Consider the following 23,014-nt stretch of genomic DNA (forward strand, 5'->3'; position numbering starts at 1 on the left):
AGTATAGAAGTATAAATATTATTCACCTCATTTATATTTAATCATCATCCATTTTTAAATTTTAAGGGACAGTAAATAATGTGTTATTCATAGATAAACATTTATATGGACAATACATAAATATTAAGACTATGTATTTAACATTAAGAAAGAAAAATAGGTTGGAAAAAGAGCATAACAGAAGCAATAGAATTATCATCACTAGAGTTGAAAAGAAAAAATGAGCGGTGGCGGCGGCGGCGGAAAGAGGAGTGGACCACCGAAGCATCAGAACAAATATGCATGGAAACCTAACGCCGGTGTTAAGATAAACGAAACTGAAGTTGGAGGAAGACTTAAACCTTTATCAGAGATTACTGGTGTATGCCCTCGTTGTAGAGATCAAATTGATTGGAAGCGTCGTTATGGCAAATACAAATCTCTTGTTGAACCTGCTAAATGTCAACGATGTTCTAAGCGCGCTGTTCGTCAAGCTTATCATAACTTGTGTTTCGGTTTGTATCACTTTTTTATATTTGTACCTCGGTCGGTCTAGGGTTTATGGTTTAGGGTTTAGAGAAATAGTATGTTATTTGGAATCATGTTCTCGGTAGAGCTGTTATTAGTGATAAAGAAATTCAAGCCAATAGAAATTAAACCCAATTTATGTCAGATGCATGAAGTTTACACTTTTTTTGGCTGATCTTCATGTTATTCAAATCAAAATGGTGGTCCAGTACAAGATACTCACATTTAGTGGGATGGTCATTGAGCAAGAACCTTACCGTTGCGTCAAGCTCACTATTCAATAATTAGGGTTTAAATTGTAGGTGGTAAAATGGTAATCAACCATGGCTTTATGAAGAATTGCAATGAAATTCAAGAGTGTATTTACTGATTGAGTTTTTTTATGTTTGTGTAGCTTGTGCCAAGGAACATCGTGTATGCGCTAAGTGTTGTTGCAGTGTGGACCGAATAGTTGGAAGGTTTGTCTTTAAACATTCAATAAAGAATTATGTTTCTATTCGTAACATTAGTTTTGTTTGTAAAATGGACTTTTGTTAGCATCAAGATGAATCTGTAGTGACATGTCATTTTGTTTATTGTAGGGATTCTTCGGAAGTTGAAGCTGAGCAAAAGATGCTTGAAGAGGTTTCTCTCCCTTGCCCTTACATAACTTGTGCATGTTAGTCTTGGTCTTTGCTATAAAGCAGAAATTCTTAGTAATAGTGGTATTTTCTCTCTTTTTTTGCAGGCCCTTAAGAACTCTCGGGAGAGAGATAGGAGATCCATATTGCGTGCTGTAAGATACTAAACCAAAGGCTATTTTTTTTACAAACAGTATATCCTTCATTTTCCTCTGTCCTTAAACATAATCAATCTTAATACGTAACATGATGTTGGATTTATGAACTTTTAAACAACATTTTGTTTGAAAATCAACAACAAAGCTTTTATCCTACTAGGTGAGGTTGGCTACATGGATCGAACTATACCATAATGCTCTAATCATATCACCAAATGGAGTTTGTTAAATTATACCAGTTTATTACGTCTATTGTAGCACCTGTTTGTTGTTCAGGTGTATGCATTTCTCTAATCTTGTCGCTTATGCACGTAATCACATAATTTATTCTGCGTTTATATTGTTATTCATAATTTAAGAGGTGTTATTCATTTCCTGTGATTTAGCAAAGGAAGTACCTGTTTATTTATACCATGTTTATAATACTATTTGATTCCGCATACATGCATGTTGTTGATTATTCTTCTTTATACTTTTGCCACCAGATGAACAAAGGAAAGTCTAAAAGTTCAAAAGACACCCCAACAGATACTAAAGATAATAAAGTTGGTGATTTATTTCCAAATGCATCCCTCGAAGATTATGCCAAACAAAATAATAAAGCTAAAGTGGTTCATGATGATGGTAAATCAGATGATTCTAAGGATGAAGATTGTGATGAAGAGGATGACAACAGTGAGAATGAAGATATTGATGGAGAGGATGATAACAGTGAGAGTGAAGATGGTGACGGGGATGCTAGTGACAAAGAGGATGTTTCGGGTCAAATGAATGCAAAAGTAGAATGATTCAGGAGATTTGAGTATCTCAGTTTCCTACATATTTCACATTGTGGGGAAAGGATACTGACCTCTTTGCAGTTTGTTTTTGGCATATGAGCTAGATTTTAGGTAAGTGATATTTCAATTGTGGAATACAAGTTTTGGTGAGTTTTCTTATTATTTTGTCATTCCAAAAGTAACCAAAATAGCTATGTTTTACATGCAATATGCTACTGTCTGTTGTTGGTGGCTCTTGAATTATAATATTTAATTTAATATGAACATAGAGTCATCAATGATGATATTTTCCTTCAGTTGGTCCATGCTGATATTTTGGCCTTCCTCTGTCAAGCTTCTTGTTGCTTGACAGAGCCTTCCAATAGTCGGAAACTGTCATCCGATCAACCTCTGCGTGTATCTTATGGCACCGAATAGTGGAGTCCATCTTCACATTCACGGCTTCCCTCAGCATGGTGGAGGGTGAAGCATTGGCATACATGAATGCATGACTGCTCTTCAAACATAGCAGACCTATTCATCCTATTCCAAATCAGACACAAAAATACTTGGCCAGTTCAAACCCTGTTTTCCGATAAGCCGAAATATTCATGCTAATCCAATATTCCAGCCTTGCATCTCAAACCCCCTGAGCCTTACTCTGCATTTTTTAATCATTCATTGAAATCTTAGGTTTCTTCACCAAGCAATTCATTTTTCATTGCACTTGGTTCTCTGCAAAGTAGCAAGCATACTAGTTACATCACTGGGATATTATGTACATGGATGAGTGTAACATACATGAGATTTGTTCATTATATCTTTGAACCCCTTGATTAATATCACAAAATGCATGGTTGTGCTTGAATGAATAAGTCAACTCACAAAATGTGGTTGCATCATCTTTGTCAACATTTTAGATATGTTCTGTCTCACACACAAACTTGTCCATTCACTAATATTATGTAACCATGCTCAATAGATGCGTATAACTCTAGCCACTCCAAACACTTCAGAGTTTATGAGCAATAATGTGATTATTCTCTGTGCTGCTATCACCCAAAAGAGAAAAAAGTATCCATTCAATATTATAAGGCCTTTTTGATCTATTGGTGTGAATATCAACATAAGCTTCACTAGAAAGGGATGCTTGTGATTGACTAAGATGTGAAAAAGGTATGTTTTATACGCTATCATTGTATCATCACCATTGATTTTTTATTATTGTTGACTTTTCAGAAAAGGTAATCCAAATGAACGGTGGATGATAAAGTGCATGTGTATAAATCTTTACACTGTCAATGTATACATTTTACACTCTTTTCATAATAGTTATATGATATCTATCCTATAAATATTAGCAAACAAAGCCATTATTAATCAATCCAAAGCTTTAACTTGTGTTGTTCAAACCCATCCACACTAATATTTATTTTTGCATTTCAAACATAGGGACATTATATGATACATTGTTTTCCAATGTATTTTTAAACGCATCTAGGTCAACAAACATGTGAATTCGAAATTTTGTAATGGATATAATATTATCATTGATAGATATAATAATCTCCAAGACCAATGTCATAATTTTTTCTTTATTTTAAAAAAAAAAGGACCCATGCAATTATTATATCAACCAAATTTTCTTATGCTTTGTTAACAAGGAAGGATGACATAGAAGGCAATTAAGGAATACAAACTTCAACTTTTGCCTTTTATTTATATTTCCACATTCCACTCTCTTGCCTCACTCTTAAATTTGAGAGTCATCAACTATAGTCTGAAATATATCTAAATCATTAATTTTAAATCATTAATTTTAATTCGTTAATGCATGATTAAAGATTTGGATAAATGTGAAATTATTACTTTCAGAACATAGTATATGTTTTTTAATCAGAGTTTTTTATTATTATTTTGTTTAAAAAGTTTTGTAATCAGCTAGAGCTCTATTGTTTAACAAAGCCATATTTCCACTATCCAATCTTAATTCACAAACATGTAATGATGTAAACTAGTTTTTTGATTTTGGAAATTTTAATAAATCCTAATATCAAAATATGATTTTTTTTTCCTCTTGTTATAGGCAAAGTTATCGATAGATATGAGAAATTATGCAACTGCCGACATTTAAATACATTTGGTAATACTTTATATTTCATAACCCATACCAATCAACTCTTATTAACTTAAAATAAGGTTCTAGATGACAAGTTAATATTCATATTATATTTCAATAGGTACTTTCTTTTGTCTATGTAATAATATATAGATTGATTGGTTCCTTTTCTTTGAGATATACTTTTATGTGGTTTCATAATATAGTTCTATAAATAAAAATAAAAAATCTTTTATGTTGCATTCATAGGGTTCTAAAAATAAATAAAAACATTTGTAAGATTTTAAAATATAATTGAATCACTGACTAGTAGGTATGAAAAATATTAATAATATGAAAATATTTTTGGCTTCATATTTACTTATGAGAAGTTGCTTTAGTTAGATGATATGAGTCTAAAGTCTCTGTAGTGTTTTTGAATCTGTAGTTACTACTTAGGAATCATAATCAATATTTTGCCTAAGAAAAATATGAGAACGTTTGATATTTTTGAACTTATTGAAACATATAGATTATTTGTCTAATGCAATATACCTTATCCCATCTTTCATGAGAAAGCAAAAAAGTTCTTTATTTTTTGTTGGAGTATACTTTCATAGTGTATATTTATACTAATAAAGTATACATAAGTAAGATATAGGAGTGAAGTTATATACTTACTATAAAATAAAAGAGAGAGAGAAAAAAACAGTGATAGGTGAAGCTAAACTGATATGAGCACACATTAAAAAAAAATCATTACAATCTTTTTCTTCTGATTGTACATTATCCTAAGCAATGCAAAAAAAGAATACAATTCAATCCAATATGGTCATAACAAAGAATGGACCTAAGTATTTTCTAGTAGGAAAATTTCCATTTCCTATGCATCCAACAATTATTTCCTGAATAATTTCCAGTTAGTATATAACTATGCTTAAAAGTTTATCTCTCAAGTCAACACTAATAATGTCCAATAACATTGTATGAATATTCAACATCCTCACATAAAGAACTCAAATACCAAGTAGATTGTGAACCAAGTCTTGACTTAATCAATGGTGAAAAAATACCAACTTTGAGAATAATTGCCTTTATTCATCTTTGGCACACAAGCGCTCTGAATATAGAAACATAGAAGTGGTTTTAGAATGAGCTATAATACATAAAATGGTATTGGTACATTATATTACCAAAAAATAAAATAAAATAAAATAAACTATCTTCAAAAAGGATAACAAAAGAAAAAAAATGCATTGAAAGGGTACAAATATAAGGCTGAATCATTTTTATCTGAAATGCAGATAATTTTAAGAGGTACAAATGTACCACAGACTAACATATAAGCAGAACAATAAAATGTTGTCAGCAGAGTTAGACATGACCACAACTGAGAACGAACTAGGATGTCGACATTACATGTCGAGAAATAACTAATTAAATCACTTATTATTAGACCAAAGTTTAAGTTATTTCAGTGTTCAAATGCACCAGATCAGAATAAGCTAGCAATACTATAAACATGAAATATAATCAGAATGAAAGAGTACTTACTAAGATATTCATAAGCCAATATCATTGAAGTACCCCATGCTGACATGCTAAAAAATCTTGGACCTAACCCTCTGTATAAACCTTTCCAACCATCCTCTTTGATTAAGTCTTTAACAACTTGTTTTACGGAGCTTCTCTTTTCGTGTCCCATCACCTAGAATGCAGGCCAGTGTCAGAAAAATCAAGTAGGCAGTGACTAGTTATTTGCATATCCATAAATTGTTTTATGGAGCTTCTACCACCACCAAAATATACGGGACGAATACACATATTACTGTCTTTGCAATTTGCATCCATAAATTGTAAGGGTAGTACAAATTACAGCAAGAGTGTGTGAAGAAAAGGAGAAGATTCATCTACAGGGCTATAAAAAAGAGAGAAATATCTAACTCATTGAAAAGGAACCAACAGTGTAAGTGTCACAGAAATCATTTTTTTCCAAAACCAAAAACAGAGAACAAAATAAAAAAGAGAGCAAAAAGATAATATCCACACCACAACGATGATCCCAGGTAACAGTAAATTCAAGCAAGAGAAAGAAAAGACGGCAACGAGGTTATCAATACCTGTAACCGTGTCTTGATAGTATCCAACGGGGTTGTAATGCAGGATGCAGTTGCGCCAGCAATAATCCCCCCACCAGCCTGAACTAACATAATGTTCTGCACACTAGGAGTACCTTCCTTACCATTTCCCAAGTATCTGCCAAAACGACCACGTAATAATTGTTTTTATCTTAGATAGCTTGCATAACAATGCAGAAACAAAATATTAGTAAGCACAGATGTACAGAAAGGCATTACCCTATTATCACTAAATCCCACAATTATAAAATTACTATAAAAAGCCCAAGTTCACTTCAAAGTTGGTTTATGCTTTTCATAGGTTCTCTCAGTCAAGAATAAATTCTATATTTCCTTCACTTAGACAAGCAATAATACAATTCGATTCTTTGAGACTGAACCCATTGCATTGATCTGACCAAGCTAACATTAATCTTAAAGGATATTTATTATATTTTTGGCATTTTTGCCAAGTACTTGGAATACAACAAATGTAAATGACTCTAACTTAGGGAAGATGTTTGAGCTACTACTGAAATCAATGCGTATATTATAATGAATATTAGTCAGAGCGTACTGTGCATGCGTGTGCATGTGTGTGTTTGTGTGATATCGAGGGGCTAATTGATTAATAGACTACGAAGATATATGGGCTATCCCAACACATGCATACTACTCGTGGTGTAATAATCTAATGCATGTGATTCAACTTTAACAGGAAGTAAGATTCAATAGTTTAATCACAAGGGTATTTTTCTTTTCCTACCATTTGATAATTGATATTTGATTCAATCAAAAAAAGGAGAAGGTAATACAACAATGATTCAGCATTAATACTTAATAGAACATGCATTACCAAGTCTCACCTCCATATGAAGCGTTGGCTTGAACCATAACTTGCCCACCATACAGCACTAGAAGGCGAATAAGTCATAACAGATAGACCAAACCCTCGATATAATCCCCTGATGCCATCAGATTTTATCACCTTACGAGCAACATCCAGACCACCACTATACTGGGTATGGCCTGAGTATCCTTGCACCATCAACTTTTGGCTGACCTGGATATCATTCAATGTAAACATAATTAGCAATTAGAATTATCTATATTTTGATAAAAAGAAATCATTTTATCAACCAGAAAAGAATTGTGTACAAATAATAGCATAAGGAATATCCTCACAAGTCACAACAACGAAAACAAAAGGTTTTAAAAAAAGGTAAAAACATTAATGAAAATATTCTTTTTTATTTATTTGAGCATGTGATTAAGAACACCCTTTACAAGAAGCACACGTAGAGTGTACAAAATGTACTAAACCGGAAGCATATAAAATGCTAATTGTTAAATCTTGGATAATCCGATCATGCACCTACTGAAAATACACTGCAAGTCTTCAGACAAAGCAAATTACCACAAAACCTTAATTTATATCCTTAAAAAATTTATGATCCATTACTAAACATTGCATTTTAATTATTTGCCCTACCTATCAAAATAGGATTGAAGGATTAACCAACAAGTTAGACTTTGACTAAAAAATAAGAGTACTAGACAGCAATTAACTTTGAAAGTAATACCTAATAGAACATTTAAAACCATAAATAAAAATGAGCCCCAACAAACCTTTTTCGAGCTATGATCAAATTGAATTGCAACAGACATGTGAAAAAACATCAATGAAATTTCAAGTTCCAACATTTGACGATGTAAACATTTAACAAGAGAACTTATAATATTTTTATATTGCATAAATAATAGCTTACTTAACATAAAGTGTATCAAAACGTTCCACCATATCCATATTCATAAGTATCATGTATGGTCATCAGCATGTCCAAAAGAATTAATTTCGAGTTCGAGTATAAGAACACAGACAGTCATGCTTAGGTTACATGAACTAGATTACCATACCACATCAATCGGAACAAACACAGATTGTGCAAAAAGTGACGATGTCATGCCTGCAATTCCATTTGCTAAGGCAGCCTGGCTAGTCTCAGATAGTTTAAATGGCTCAAGCATCCTGAAGGCAGCCACCTTCGTGGTCTCCAAGGCTGTGAGGAATATGATCCTAGCAGGAACTGCACCAGTGATAACCGTTCCAAACCCTTTGTACAAACCAGGGATGCCATCCGTTTTAAGTAAACCTTTCACGACAGAAAATGCATTTCTCTCTACGGTATCCCTTGAAGCAACCTGCAACCTAGTTTTCACAACGGAAACTGGATAGAGAGCCACTGTAATACCCGTAAAGAGTCCAGCTCCCACGCCATAGAACTTTGTTTTGTCTAGCCTACAGAAATAAATGAACATAATAAGGATGAAGGTTGAACATACAAGAACTCACAAAAGAAAGGGTATTGACGTTGTAGAAAGACAACCTTGAAGCATAACAATTCAAAGATGTCTTCTTAATGAGCAAAATCAAGTGTATAACCATATAGTCTCCCAGCTTGTATTATTATCAAAAGGTTTTCTATAGTTATTGCACTTCAAAACACTTCTTTTTATTTACCCACATTAGTAAACGAGCTCAATAAGAATATAGAGATTCGAGATGCAATATATTTTCGATCACCAAGAAGGTCTAGCTTCAACAGATGGAAAATGCAGAAATTACATGGGCCTACCTTAAAGTATGGCTTAATTACACCGAGTACTACTCTTGCTTAAAAAATAACACCAACTTCGTACCGTGTTGATGTTTATGTTATCGTTACACTCACATTGGAAATACACCAACCTCTCCACAAAGCGAGACCAAGGTAATTTATGAAACAATAGGAGTACAGGTTGAGCGAGTGTCTTCAAAACATGATTCTGAATGAAGTTAACTTGTAAAATTGATTTCGATTATAATTGAGTTAAAGTAGAGTGATTCCTGGTTGTATGTTTCACTGAAAAAATCAAGTTTTGTACGACAATTCAGCATAAAAAGCTCACTTCCTGCAAAAGTGATTCTATAAAATTGACAAACACGTAGGCATGAAATCCAAACCACAATTAGATCTTCAAAAAGTGATTCTAGAGCTCCAAAGGTTAAACCAAAGATGCACTAATTAAGCTAGTATAAGGAAAACCAACCTTTAATCTTGAATCTTATTAGTTGAAAATTCAAAGAAGTATTCTTAATGAGTAAAATAAAGTGTACGAAGATATAGGCTTCCATCTTGTAATCACAATAAAACAATTTTCAATAGTTCTCTGTCCAGTAATCTACAAAAAGGTTACATAAAATAGGGGCGACCAAGTGCACGAGACTCCGAGTCCCCGCAAGTGAAAACACTGTTACCAATAATTGAAACATGACCTAAAGGTCAACCTTATCGTTGCGCCGAGACTCGGCTTGTGAATGGTTACATAGAATAACAGTAAAAAGAATAAAGAAAGTTTAATTAAAGGAATAGTAGTGACTAACTTGTCCCAGTTGATCTCAGTTTGACCGAAGGAGTTGGTTGAAGATGAGGACATTGTGTTGTTGAAAACCAAAACCAAAATCAAAATCAAAATCAAAATCAAAATGAAAACTTATGAAGAAGAAGAAGAATATGCTTATACCCAATTCTTCTTATTTCTTGGACTACCCCATTCAAAAGCCCAAAACAACACTTTCTTGTTTTGTTTTTAGGTTTTCTTATACTTTGCTTAACAAAGGAAAAAATGTATGTACTTATAGTGTATTATGAGTTTTATATATTATCATTGTATTATCTATCATTGATATTTAATTATGATTGATTTATCAAAAAAAGTAATCCAAATCAACGATGAATGATAAAGTGCATATATATAAATCTTTACACTGTCGATGTATATATTTTCTCTCTATTGAAATATGTGTAATATCTATGCTGCAGTAGGACTAAACAGAATATCATGTTCTATTATGGTCTGATTATGGTTGGGCTTGAATAGTTAGATCTCGCCTAAGTTCATGTTCAAAAATTATATCTGATTAATATTTAGGGTCGGGTCAAAGACAAACATAATCTGATTGAAACATTCATCATTTTTTATATGTTATATTTAATTATATACAGAATAATAACATCTTTTTGGTTGAAGGTATTATGAAGTCTCTAATTTTTTCATCATATATGTATGATTAACAATATATACATATATCATTTCATATATAAAGTTGTATATTCATAATAATAAATAATATTGAAAAGGTTTTATTTAAAAATGTATGCATTATATTTAATCGCGTTTTGGTTTAGGCTCAATAAGTGACTTAGTCGATATTTGGAGTTGGGTTAACTTCGAGTTTAGGGTTGGTTTCAAAAAATGACATGACCAACACTTAGAGTCGAGTAAAGGACAAACTTTATTCGGCCCAATCTGACCCATGCTCATTGAGTCTCATTAGGTCTAGAGTTGGGTCTAGGGCCGAGTTCGAGTTAAAAATTAGACCTGATCAATATTTAAGACCGGGTAGAGACCAAGCATGACCTGACCTAGTTTCGGGTCTAGGGCTAATCCCGGGTTCAAAAAATGACCCGAACAATATTTAGGATCGGGCAAGAGATAAACCTTAATCCGCCTCAATTCGACTCATGCTCACCCATACCTTTCATTCTCTTATCTTCCCCTCCAAAAAAAACTAGACATAGAAAAAAACCTAAATTTATTTTAACTTTTGTATCTTTGAGCAATATTGCAATAAAGCAAAGGTACCTTCGATTGAAATATCTTTTAAATTTGAATCATATAAAATTGGGCTTGTTTGTGAGGTTAGATTGGTTGTTACCTTATTAGTGTCACACAAATGGCCTCCCATTTTGGAGTTGAATGCTAAAGAATATATTTACATTTTTCTAAAGAATGAGATTAAAGTATATATTCACATCAGATAAATTATCTCATTCAGCTATTAAAACTATGACATATATACTATATTTTTAATTTTTAAAAATATTTTTATAAAAAATTATTAAATAAAACTTATGTCATAATTTTATTGGATGAAATAGATAATTTATTTTTTTATATGATGAGATATTTCATTATCTAATATTCACCTATTATCATTCCTCTCTGTCATGTTAAAGTGGGTTAACAAATCCGCACATACCCTTTTTCTCATGAGTTTAATATCTAAGTATAATTATTTATATGCATTTAATATACTATTCTTTATTTATTTATATTATTTGTTTGAAAAATCAATAATAATAAAATATGAATAAATAATGATGCAATGATAATGTACAAAACTTATATTGTCGGTGCATATATTTTTTATCTAAAAGTTTTCCTAATATTACATTATTGTTCAATGTTTTTAATTATATAAATGGGTGTAAAAATTGAAAAAAAAGTTAATTAACGTGGTAATGTCCAATTCACCATGTTTTGAAAAGTGAATTTAGTCCTTCATATTTAGAAGGCAGTAATATGCTTGCCCAAAAATGCATACAAGTAAATAACTTATTCGAAAATGGAAATAAAAACATCATTAGATTTATAAACATAAGCTGAACAACACGTGTAGTTCAATAGTGTGACCCATTTGGATAAGTACTAGCTAGAGTCACATCCTACCCTCCAAAGGGTCATCAAAGTCGGATCCAGTATCGGAATGTAAGATTATAATATGTTTGATGATTTATAATAAAAAAAATTATAACATTAATTTCTTTCAAAAAATATGTATCATCATCTTATCCAGTACTGAATCGAGAAGATCGGGATTCATCGAATTCACAGCTGCATCTTACCTGTGTTCAATGGCATCTTGTTATAATGTTAGCTGAATGTGTTGGACCTGCACCATTGTAAATTTAATATGATGGACCATCTTTTTGTTTTGTGGACCACAACACAACAATCAACTTATCAAATAGAATGTCATCTATAGTTTTTTTAAGCATGGTGTTAGCTAGAAATTTAATTTAGGTATTGCATGTGAAGAATCATTATTATTGAAGAGTCAAAACTCACTTTGGTAATGTTTATCTAATGAAAAACTAGTTTCAAACCATCATGGTTAAATTACATTCTTGATTCACATATAAAAAAAAAGAATGTGATTTTTAAAATGTTAAAAGTATTGAAAGGTGACTTTCTCAAGAATTAGTAAGCTTTCTAGGATCACTCAAACCATATCCTCTAAATTTGATTACTATTTATTTAAATTTGGGGATATGTGATTAGTTAAATAAAACAAATGAAATGTTCCTTAAATTATAATCTAAGCAAACTATTGGGATCATCATAACATGCTAAAAACAAAGTTTAGACTTGTGATTTGGATAACATAAAATTAGATTTGGAGAATTAAAAACAAGGGTCATAAGGTAGATGACATGGTATGCAATAATGAGACAATAGAAAGCACATGTTCTCTTGGAATTCAACAACCCATTTTTGAGTGAAAATAATCGACCGAGAAACACTTGTATGAACACATATTTATATAAAGATAAATAATAAAACTTTAATAACACATTAAAATTTTATCATAAATGATAGTACAAAAAAAAACATAAATACATTTGTCTCTAAATATGACATGTTTCATACATTTCCATACAATTTTTTCATATCAACTCCACCACTAGCATATCTCTAGTATTAGTATATGATTTTTGGGCACCACTCCACCATGAATCTCTCTATTAAGAAATGCTTAAAGTTGGTAATTTTAGTGCTTCTAAACCAATAATCTACAAAAGTATTATAGTGCTAATAATGAGTCATGTCCCTCCAATAATTTTCCAACAACCCAATTCTGAGTCTTCCCACTTAATCTTAGTTTGGTCCACAAACATAGTCACAAGAAATTACCATATGTAGGAACATGCAATTACAATATCTTAATACAATAGGAGAAGGTTGAATATTTGGTACAAAACCATCTATGGAATTAGATAAATAAAATATAAAAGTACTATATATTTGGCTCATCTTTTCAGTGTACAAAGTATAACCCCACTTTTCTACTTAGAACATGAAATTTTGAGTACTTTTGGCTTAAGAAAATGTTCTCTACATTTTCATTAATAAGTAAAAAAAATGTTAATATTTTTCTTCAATTCCCTATTCAAAGATTTGTATAGAGAACAATGAAAACAATGACATTTTTTTTCCAATTATTAAGGGTTACTTAAAAGAGAAAAATGAGACATTTTTCTTAAAGCAAACACACCCTTATACTCATGATTCTTGGAAGTATAGATATGAAGATTGAAGAGAAGTACACAGCAGCTCCTATAGTTCATTCAGAAGAACCTCTTTCATGTACAGAATCATGGTCCCTCTGATATTAATACCAACTGAAATTGTCTTCTGATAAATCATGATGTGTTTCTCAATGGTTCATCTAGTAATTGTAAACATTCTTGAGGATTGGCATAAAAATAGTCTTCTTCTTTAGGTCTGTCTAGGATAACAACTCTTCTTTTCGGGTTTCCCATCCGACTCACATGAGCTTTCTTCACCACCAAGGAAAAGTCATCCCAGCTTAATGCACCACTCGCGTATTGATCTATGAGGCGCACCAAAAGCCTTCTATCGGGTATTATAGTCTTTTTGAATCCTAAGAATCTGAAGGACAAAAAGTATGTAAGAAAACATAGGGCGGAAGTTTATTCAAAGAGACTTGTTTATGAAGCACACTTAGAGGCACATGTCGGGAGTTATAGGCAATAAAAATGAAATGAAGAGAAAGGTTTTAATGTTTGTTAAGCAATTCAATCATCGGTATCGTAGTATTTCTAATAGGCTTTGTCGAAAGTGAAAAGGATCATGTCATAGACTTAACATCGTTATATACTTTAAGAACAAATGAAATAAAAAGCATTTACGCCGCACATCAAAGGATGAAGACAATGAGAAGATGCCGGATAGAGAGAAATAATGCAACAAATATTATGAAATACCTTCGGTGGCCTTCCACAACTTTAGCCATGTTCCCATCGTATGTTGGAATAAATATATCGCTCTCTAAGGACACGAGATAATCTAATGCGGCCATCTGCGATGAATGGTTTTGGAAATACATCAAATCTGAAGGTTCCAGCAGGGTTTCCTTCCTTACCTGTTGTTGCAGTTAAGCCAAACATAAGTACAAATTTACATATAGATAAAGAAATGTGATTGTGTCTTTCTACTAACCAGATTAGGAAAAGCTTCAAGTAAACTAGCCATCCTTCTCTTTCCACCATATATTTCTCCGGCAGCGATATAAATTTGAACACTTTGATCTATGCCTAGTGCTGTCAAAGTTAGTGCAGTTTCCTCGGGTGTCAAAGGGCATAAGCCTTCTCGCCTCTTAAGCTCAGAATTAATGACCTTTTCCTTCCACCAGGGATAAGCATATCTAGGAAATTCAGTTCTCGAAAATTACATTCGAACCATAACTAGAGAAACAAAATAGATGCTATAGATTACCTCATTCTTGTGAGTTCGTCCACTTCCCCGCTGTCACATCCATGAGTGCATCCAGAGAAGGCCAACATGTCCATCTCATATCTAAGGTGAAGTACAAGGAAGGGTCCATTTTCCCTCAGAATCCTGACTATCCTTCTACCGAGTTCCTCTATCTGCGAAGTAAACCTCAAAGCATTGAAATTTACTCGGCATCGCAGCTTTTGAATCTCAGGAGGTAGTCCATTATTTGCAAGCCGGGCATCGGTTCTATTTAGGTGCACAACCTTGTGTTTCCGCAACAGAGGAAGTATCTATGATCAACAATTCGAAGACTTAGGTGCATGAATATAAGAAAAAAGCAAAACTAAATGAAAGAAATCATCAAGTCGAGTGAGAAAAAACCTGCTTTTCGTAGTATGATATATCAGACCAGCTAATAGGTGGTAATGTGTAGGATAATCCTAATTCAACTCTTCTCTTGAGATTAGGCGGTAATTCTTTCAATATTCTAACCTCGTCTCTCAATGATGCGATGAAATTATCAACATCGAATATGTCTTGGAACTCACTGCCACATCAAGAGAATAGAAATTTGAACATTTTAACTAAGAAATCGACATGGTAATCATAAAAGGAGATGCTTTGAAAACTAAAACAATAATGCTCAAACCTTGGATCAGCCCAGAAAGACGATTTATCCAGCTCCGGAACTACGAGAGTGGCATTCAAATGTCTGGCAATAGCAACCATGTCACATATCTGCATAAGAAAATAAAAACAAATTGCGACAGAAAGAATTAAACTTTGGATAATTTACTAATAATAATTACATCGAAAGTAACTAACCGCAGCTCGCATTTGATTGAGTCCTCCATTGCATGAAACCATAAGATAACCATTATTCCTATAAATCCCTGGTGACAATAATCATAATAATCAAATTCAGCATAGGCATTCATAGAAAAGTCATAATAATTTTAGCTGAAAAATCATTGAAAGAACAATCATGGACCAAAAACATACTTTTAGGTGGGACATAAACCTTTGCAACAAGATCCTCTGGTGCATCTATGTGATTGAAACAATAAGGCATACCCTTCAACAATCTTGGTCCCCACAATTCTCCTAGTGCCATAAGCTGAACCACACAAGTCCAAAGTATCACAGTAGTAATAGCCCTTGCCATCCACACCTTGATTCTAGGCCTTATAATCAACCTCTTTGACTTCACAACTTCACCACCACCACCACCACCACCATCACCACCACCCAAAACATTGAACTCCACCACCTCCATTTCCTCATTTTCACAGTGATCCCCTTTTTTATCAGAACCTTTTCCCAACCACCTTAACATTTTTTGGTTTCAACTAACCTTTTTCACTGATGAATCAAAAGACTTAAATAAAAAAGAACTACAAATATATAAATAAAATAAAAAGCCTTGAACTTTGTGATGCTTTATAAATTCCCAATAATTAATATGGTGAAAACTTGAAGTTTGGATCTTTCAAAAGAGAAATAAAAATAAATGCTAATTAAAAGACAACCTTTGACTGCAAAATAGTAATAACTGATAATAATTTTCTGAAGCATAAATTACGTTATCAACAGGTGACTGACACATTGAAATTATAAAAACCTCATTGAATTTTCAGAACCCTGATAAACTAAAATATTGCTACCATTGTTACACCTTAATTTCACATAACACAAAACAACTACATTCAAGTTTGAACCACCACTACCACCACCAACATGAAGAAAGAGTGAAGAAGAAAAATGGTGAATTTCAATTTTCAATTCACTCAAATGGGTCTAATAATTTTGGGTTTTCAATGGCATTGTTGTTGTTTCTGTTGTTGTAGAGAGTGTTGTGTGGTGAATAGGAATGGTGAATTTGGGATTTAAGAGTGAGAAATGGAAGAGATGGGAAGTGGTGGTTAAAATTCTCCGGTGGAATATTCCGGTGAAGGGTGGCCGGAGAAATGAAATGGAAGGAAAGGAATGGAAGAAGAAAGAGAAAAGAAAGATATAAAAAGAGAAAAAGTAAGAAAGAGAAGAGAGGGAGAGTGTGTGTCATATACGTATGCAATGTCCATGTTTATTGTCACTTCATATACTATAACTTACTTATCTACTTTATGATTGATCAGAAAATTAATTAAAAATTAAATTTTAACTTAAATATATTTTTTTCGATCAATCACAAAATCATAACACATAAAGTAACACTAAGTGTGAGATAACAGATATATACCCATCATATGCATAGCACCCTTTTTAACTTTGTAATTAATAAACTTCACTTTCCATTCATTAATTATTATTTTACTTTATTACTCCACTCTTGCTTCTTGCATGTCCTACATCTTCTTTATAGAAGTTAGACTCTACCTATTCATTCAGTTTGAATTGATCATGATTGAGTCTGAATATGATTGAGTTTATGGTCAAATTCTTGTTAAAAATTAAATTTAATCAATATTTATGACCAAATAGGAGATAAGTAGGAATAACAATGAGAACTGAATTTGTGGTTATTCGTATGAACTCAACCCGAATCAACAGCGAATCAAATGTGACTGAGTTTGGGTTTTATCTGAGTTCAAGTTCGAATTTGATGCAATTGATACTCTATCCTAAATGCACTCAAACGCGATTAATATATATAGAATTATAAAATTAACATAAATACATATATAAAACCTATATATTATGTATATATACAATCTATATTTATAAAAACATATGTTTTTTTGCTGATTTTTGCTAGGTTCAGGTTACTAGAACACAACATGTTCAGAAATGATAATATTATTTTTAACCCCACTTAATTTGGATTCGGCTTTTGAATTTCGAGTTCGGAGTTGGATGAGCACAAACTTGACCCCAATCTGCCCTGCCATTCCTAGAGACAAGCATGACTAGGAATGGCAACGGAGCGGGTTGGGGTCGGGTTTGCACATACCCAAACCCGAAATTCAAAACCCGAACCCAAACTCAACGGGGTTGAAAATAAAAATACCATCCTCGAACCAGTCGGGTTTCGGGTAACCCGAACCCGAAAATGATAAAGTATTAAGGAAAATATGATATTACTTTCGCGTAATTTTTCTCTAACATTTCTATTTTCTCTTGTATTATTTCATTTCTTTTATGTTTGAAGATCCAATAGTATGTAAAGTAAAATTAGAAATTAAAAACAACTGGGAAATGATAGAAATTTCAATTTTAAATTGAATTACCTTACTTCGGGGCGAGTTCGGGTTAAGGTCTTTGCTATACCAAACCCGAACCCGAAATTTAAACCCGGGTAGAACCTGAACCCGAACCCAATCACATCGGGTTTTCCCATTAAATTTGGGTTCGGTTCGGGCGGGTATCCACGGGTTCGGTTTTTATTGCCATCCCTAAGCATGACTCTATCAGTCGCGTGATCACTCACTCATCATGTGTATATGCGTTTCTATTCAATTTTATACAGAGTAATAACATTTATAGGCTGAAAGTATCATTGATTCTTTAATTTTTCATCATATATACATGATTAACAATATATACATATATCATTTCATATGTCAAATTACATATTCATAATAATAAATAATATTGAGAAAATTTTACCTAAAATGAGTATATATTATATTTAATCTGGTCTAAGATCATGTTTAAAGGCTGACCTAAATGATATTTAAGGGTGGTTTAGCTTATGGTTCAAAAAAACTCGACCAACATTGGGACAAGCCTTACTCGACCCATTCTTATTATGATTGATTAAAAATAATTATTTAAATAAAATTAATAATTAGGGATTTTTTTGATGATCACAAGAAGAGACACGTTTGTAAGGTACACCAGATGCATTCTCTTTCTTGCAACATGTATTCAACATAGCAAATAAAGAATTCTACCCTTTATTAGAAAGAGAAATTATTACTTTTACTTTTTTAAGTATAAAAATATTATCTCGTTATATTTAAATGTTGAAAATGTTAAATGTTGTTATTTTTCCTTGAGTGTGATATCTTACTTATAATTATAATAATGATTTATACATAGTTAATACATTATTCAACATTCATTTATATTTTTTAAAAGTTAATGATAATTAAATATAAATAGTGAAGGGTACAATAATAATGTATAAAACTCAAACAATATCAATGTATATATTTTTTTTTATTTTTCTTTTTTTTATATACTCCATCCCTAATATTTGGGAGGATCTTCACCCTTTGGGTACTAAAACTTAAATTAATAAATCTAATTAATATTATTATATCAATAATTAAATATAGTTGTTTTAAAATTATTAACGAAGATTATTTATTTTCTCATTTTACTTAATTAATAGTTTTATATTTCAAATCAATTTATTTTGATAATAAAATCAACTTATGTGTATTAAACTTTGAATTAGAAAAAGGATCATGTAAATAGAACTAAAACTAAAAATATTTTATAAAAAGACGAAAGAAAATGTATTTAAACAAAAAACTTATGCTAACTAGAAATGTGTATATTATCAAACAAAATATATAAATAACTAAGTTGTTTTTTACTTAACAAGACTTGCATCAACACAAATAATATCAATAGTTAGTATTTTTTTTTTAAAGTGACTTTAATAAAGATTTTATTGTCTTTTTAGCAACATTTTTCATGAATCTCACAACCATATTGTTTGTATGCATGCAAGTCCCATTCTTTATTAGGAAATGTTAAGTGATTATTTAATAAGATTATTGGGGATTATTATTTCCGTTTTTAAAAATATTATTAAAAAAAGTTAAAATGAGCTTATAAATAATTGTAACATATTTATAAATTGTTTTTATAAGTCGCAATTAACTCTTTCTTTAACCTCTTCAAAAAAACTCATAATTAATTAAGTATGGACACCTTTTGTATATAATGGTGCTTTTATCATACAAACATATCTTCTATCTAAATAAAGACATGTTTAAGATATTCTAATTATTTTTACACATTTTATTTTGTCTTATTGGTATTCTTGCAACCATAATTACACACTAATTAACGAGTATGAATTAATGGTTGTTAGATAGTTGTTTCTTTATAAATAACAATTTTAAGCTTTGAACTTCTAATTTTACAAGTAAAGTTAATTTTAGATTTTGTTTCACTCTCACAATAATTATTGACAGCAAGATAGACCAAGATCCGTACATATTAATACCGAGATTTTGTTAGGGTTAGTTTGAGAGTTAGAATTTGGAGGGAAATGAAGAAAAAATGGAAGGTTTGGGAGCTGTGCAATACACTTGTAAGATAACTCACAAATCTTCATTTTCCCTCCAAAATTCAACTCTCAAACTAACCAGTAAGGACAAGATGTGAAAGTGTTAGTTCATGAATTTTTTAGTTTCCCACATGTATTTTTGCACTTGAGGTAATTCTTCCCGAGCCGATAACAATCATATATATGTGATATTAACTCTCGTAGCGAATATTTTTTCATCCACAAAACTCAAACATGAAGCATTGCTTAATGGGTTGGTTAATGAATTGAAACCTTAGGAATGAGTTTTAATTTAAAATTCAAACTTTTGGCAATCAAGATGAAAAGACTTAAGTTGGATGGATTAATATAGAATATAAAAAGGCAATTAGATTCCTATGAGTTCAAAATTGAATACTTCTAATTAAGATAAATAATTTCATGTAAGTTAATCTACACACTTGCTGGTTAAGAAATCATGCTTCAACTTTCTTGTCTTCAATCTATCTTTCTAGTTTCATGTAAATAAGAAAGAGAGGGAAAAGATCTAATTATTCAAAGAAATAAGTTTAAAAAGATAGTTTTTAAGTAATAATATATTTTTCTACTAAATTCTCATACCCACAAAAAAAATGGCATATACATACTAGTTGTAAACAAATTACTAATAAACAAAATATTATTTATAACATATATCAACTTTTTATACATATGATAATTTAGTTTAAATATATATCATTTTTCATGATTTTTGGTTGTATCACGCAAATCAATTATTATTTTAATTAATATTATTAGTACCATTAAATTTATGAATAATGAATTCATTTTTTAAATTCATTTACTAACAAGTCTTATTTCCATAGGTATGTATATGAGACTAACTTTTTTAATATATATATTTTTTTCTATCCACAAGATTTGAACTAAGAGAAATTTCTCATATTATGTGACTGTGTCAAATGTTCATTAACATATTAACTTTCTTTATTATTCATTAACATACAATATCGTGAGACTAAATTGCTTTTCTGTCTTTTTCCTCTTCATTAATAAGCAATATTGTGCAATCAAACATATATTAATTATAACATATTTTGTAAAGATATATTGTAATAATAAAATATATATTTTAATCTAAATCATATGTATCTTTTACCAACTACAACCAATCATGCTCGAGCCAAGTAGGATTATTATAGACAACAAAGTTTTTATTATAATAAACAATTGCATTTTCATGGATTCAAACTTGATATTTATGGTTAAACGAATTAGATCCTTGTGGTTAAACTTGAACATTTCCTTAGTTGATCTACACACTTATTATTAAACTAGATGGATTAAGAATAAATGCTAATTAATTGGAAAATTTTGTAAATATCAAACTATCTTTGATATGAAGAAGATGGTTGTGGCTAGTTGAGCTTTTAGCCACTTAAGTCTCACACAAAACTAAAAGGGAAAAAGGCTTCAAAGTTTCCCAAAATTTATGAGAAATTGCACAAGATGCAAGGAACATGGATGTAAATTTATATGAGTAATTTAATATCCATGCAATGATAGTGTAAAAGTTTTTACACTGTCAGTACATCATCCACCATTGATTTATATTACTTTTGTTTGAGAGTTAATGATGGTTAACAAATCAATGGTGAATGATTTGCTCATAATATAAAAAACTCTTACACTGCCAATGTATACATATTAAATCCAATTTATATACTCGGTGCTCACATTTTATTCTTCTTCATCTTCAATAGTGGTAAGTTTCTATGAAAAATTTCTCTTTCTCAAGAGTTTATATAACTTGTATCCTTGGATGCAATCAAGTAGGTTTGTGGAGTTAATTAAAAAAGCAAAAACAAGCTATGAAATTCTATTTGTCTCCATGGAGTATGGAGCTCTAGTTGCATGAAATGTATGGAGCCATTATAAGTCAGAGCCTCAAGAAATTAGGGACATAAATTACTCGTTCCTAAGGATATCTCATTCATTGTCCCAGGATAATTAAATATTTCCACATAAATAAAGAGAAATATTTTAAAAATAAATTTTTTATATTATTTATTAAAATTTGATTTGTCCGATATAAGAAATGAGGCACATTTAAAAACAAGTGATATTTGTCAAGAAATTAGGGTAACATGAATGCCTCTTTGATTTTACCTATAGGATAGAAGATGTCCACATTTGTAGGAGCATGACTCGACCTTTGTTGACCATATTTGATCAAAACATAGAGAAAGACTTGTATGAAGACGTATATATACGGAAACAATCAATCACATCCATGGGGTGTGCTTGGATTCCTTTGTCAAGTTGATGAGACCATCTTTCCGAGGGAAAATACATTGCAATTCACATGACCTACGATATCACAATAATAGCAATAAAGGTGATCCAAAACTTAGGTTCATCTCAAAATCCATAGTCTATATCCACGTCCTTAGAAAATTTCGGTTTAGTTATGTTAAATTAGGTTAATCCGAAGAAATCTAGAAACAAATTAGATAATTTAATTAAACCTTTATTATTATGTTATTCGAATAAAAAGACAATGAAACATTAATCAAATATAATCATATATAGTTATTAATTATATATAATATATGATATCATTTCATTCGGTCAATCAATTTAGCCTATTAAATTTTATATGAAATCTCTTAGAAATTGATATCAAACTCGAATTTAATAATATTGCCGAAGGGATATGATATTGTTAGGCAATGAAGGATACAAAAATCCATAAAGAAAGAGTATGAATAAATGTAGAAAGAGTGTTTTTAGGTACGTGAGTATTTTTTTTTGTTTCCCACATGTATCATCGCACTGGAGATAATCCTGTCCGAGTCAGGAACAATCCACAGGTACGTGCGGCTAACTCTCCCAGCGGACATTTTTTCCATCCACGGGACTCGAACCCGAGACCTTGCTTAAGGGGAATGAAGCATGTAACACTTGAACCAACTCCTATTAGTTTTAGGCACGTGAGTATGAGACAATACATTACACTCATGTTAGGCAATAACTAGAAATATATATAGCTAGAGGTATTAAAACCTTTCCATTTGCTTGAAAAATAACTTAATGAATGAAAGGGAACCAAATGTCCAATGAATGTTA

General features: G+C 31.3%; 3 protein-coding genes across 3 annotated transcripts; 1 reads left to right on the top strand and 2 right to left on the bottom strand.

Moving 5' to 3' along the window:
• On the top strand, nucleotides 153-2,279 carry LOC109353369 (uncharacterized protein C9orf85 homolog). The gene is made up of 5 exons (XM_019595605.1): nucleotides 153-494; nucleotides 902-965; nucleotides 1,089-1,131; nucleotides 1,235-1,282; nucleotides 1,771-2,279. The coding sequence occupies exons 1-5, from the start codon at nucleotides 221-223 to the stop codon at nucleotides 2,071-2,073; spliced, it is 732 nt and encodes a 243-aa protein (XP_019451150.1). The 5' UTR covers nucleotides 153-220; the 3' UTR covers nucleotides 2,074-2,279.
• On the bottom strand, nucleotides 4,861-9,807 carry LOC109353279 (solute carrier family 25 member 44-like). The gene is made up of 6 exons (XM_019595484.1): nucleotides 9,683-9,807; nucleotides 8,176-8,557; nucleotides 7,125-7,321; nucleotides 6,262-6,397; nucleotides 5,696-5,849; nucleotides 4,861-5,261 (listed from the first exon to the last, which is right to left on the bottom strand). Exons 1-6 carry the CDS (start codon nucleotides 9,733-9,735, stop codon nucleotides 5,236-5,238), a joined length of 948 nt encoding a protein of 315 aa, XP_019451029.1. The 5' UTR covers nucleotides 9,736-9,807; the 3' UTR covers nucleotides 4,861-5,235.
• Nucleotides 13,053-16,396, bottom strand: LOC109355018 (uncharacterized protein At1g04910-like). Its single transcript, XM_019597915.1, has 8 exons — nucleotides 15,664-16,396; nucleotides 15,487-15,554; nucleotides 15,311-15,399; nucleotides 15,043-15,208; nucleotides 14,662-14,951; nucleotides 14,386-14,590; nucleotides 14,151-14,308; nucleotides 13,053-13,815 (listed from the first exon to the last, which is right to left on the bottom strand). The coding sequence occupies exons 1-8, from the start codon at nucleotides 15,995-15,997 to the stop codon at nucleotides 13,566-13,568; spliced, it is 1,560 nt and encodes a 519-aa protein (XP_019453460.1). The 5' UTR covers nucleotides 15,998-16,396; the 3' UTR covers nucleotides 13,053-13,565.

Source organism: Lupinus angustifolius, chromosome LG08 (assembly GCF_001865875.1).
Source record: "Lupinus angustifolius cultivar Tanjil chromosome LG08, LupAngTanjil_v1.0, whole genome shotgun sequence".
Classification (NCBI taxonomy): domain Eukaryota; kingdom Viridiplantae; phylum Streptophyta; class Magnoliopsida; order Fabales; family Fabaceae; genus Lupinus; species Lupinus angustifolius.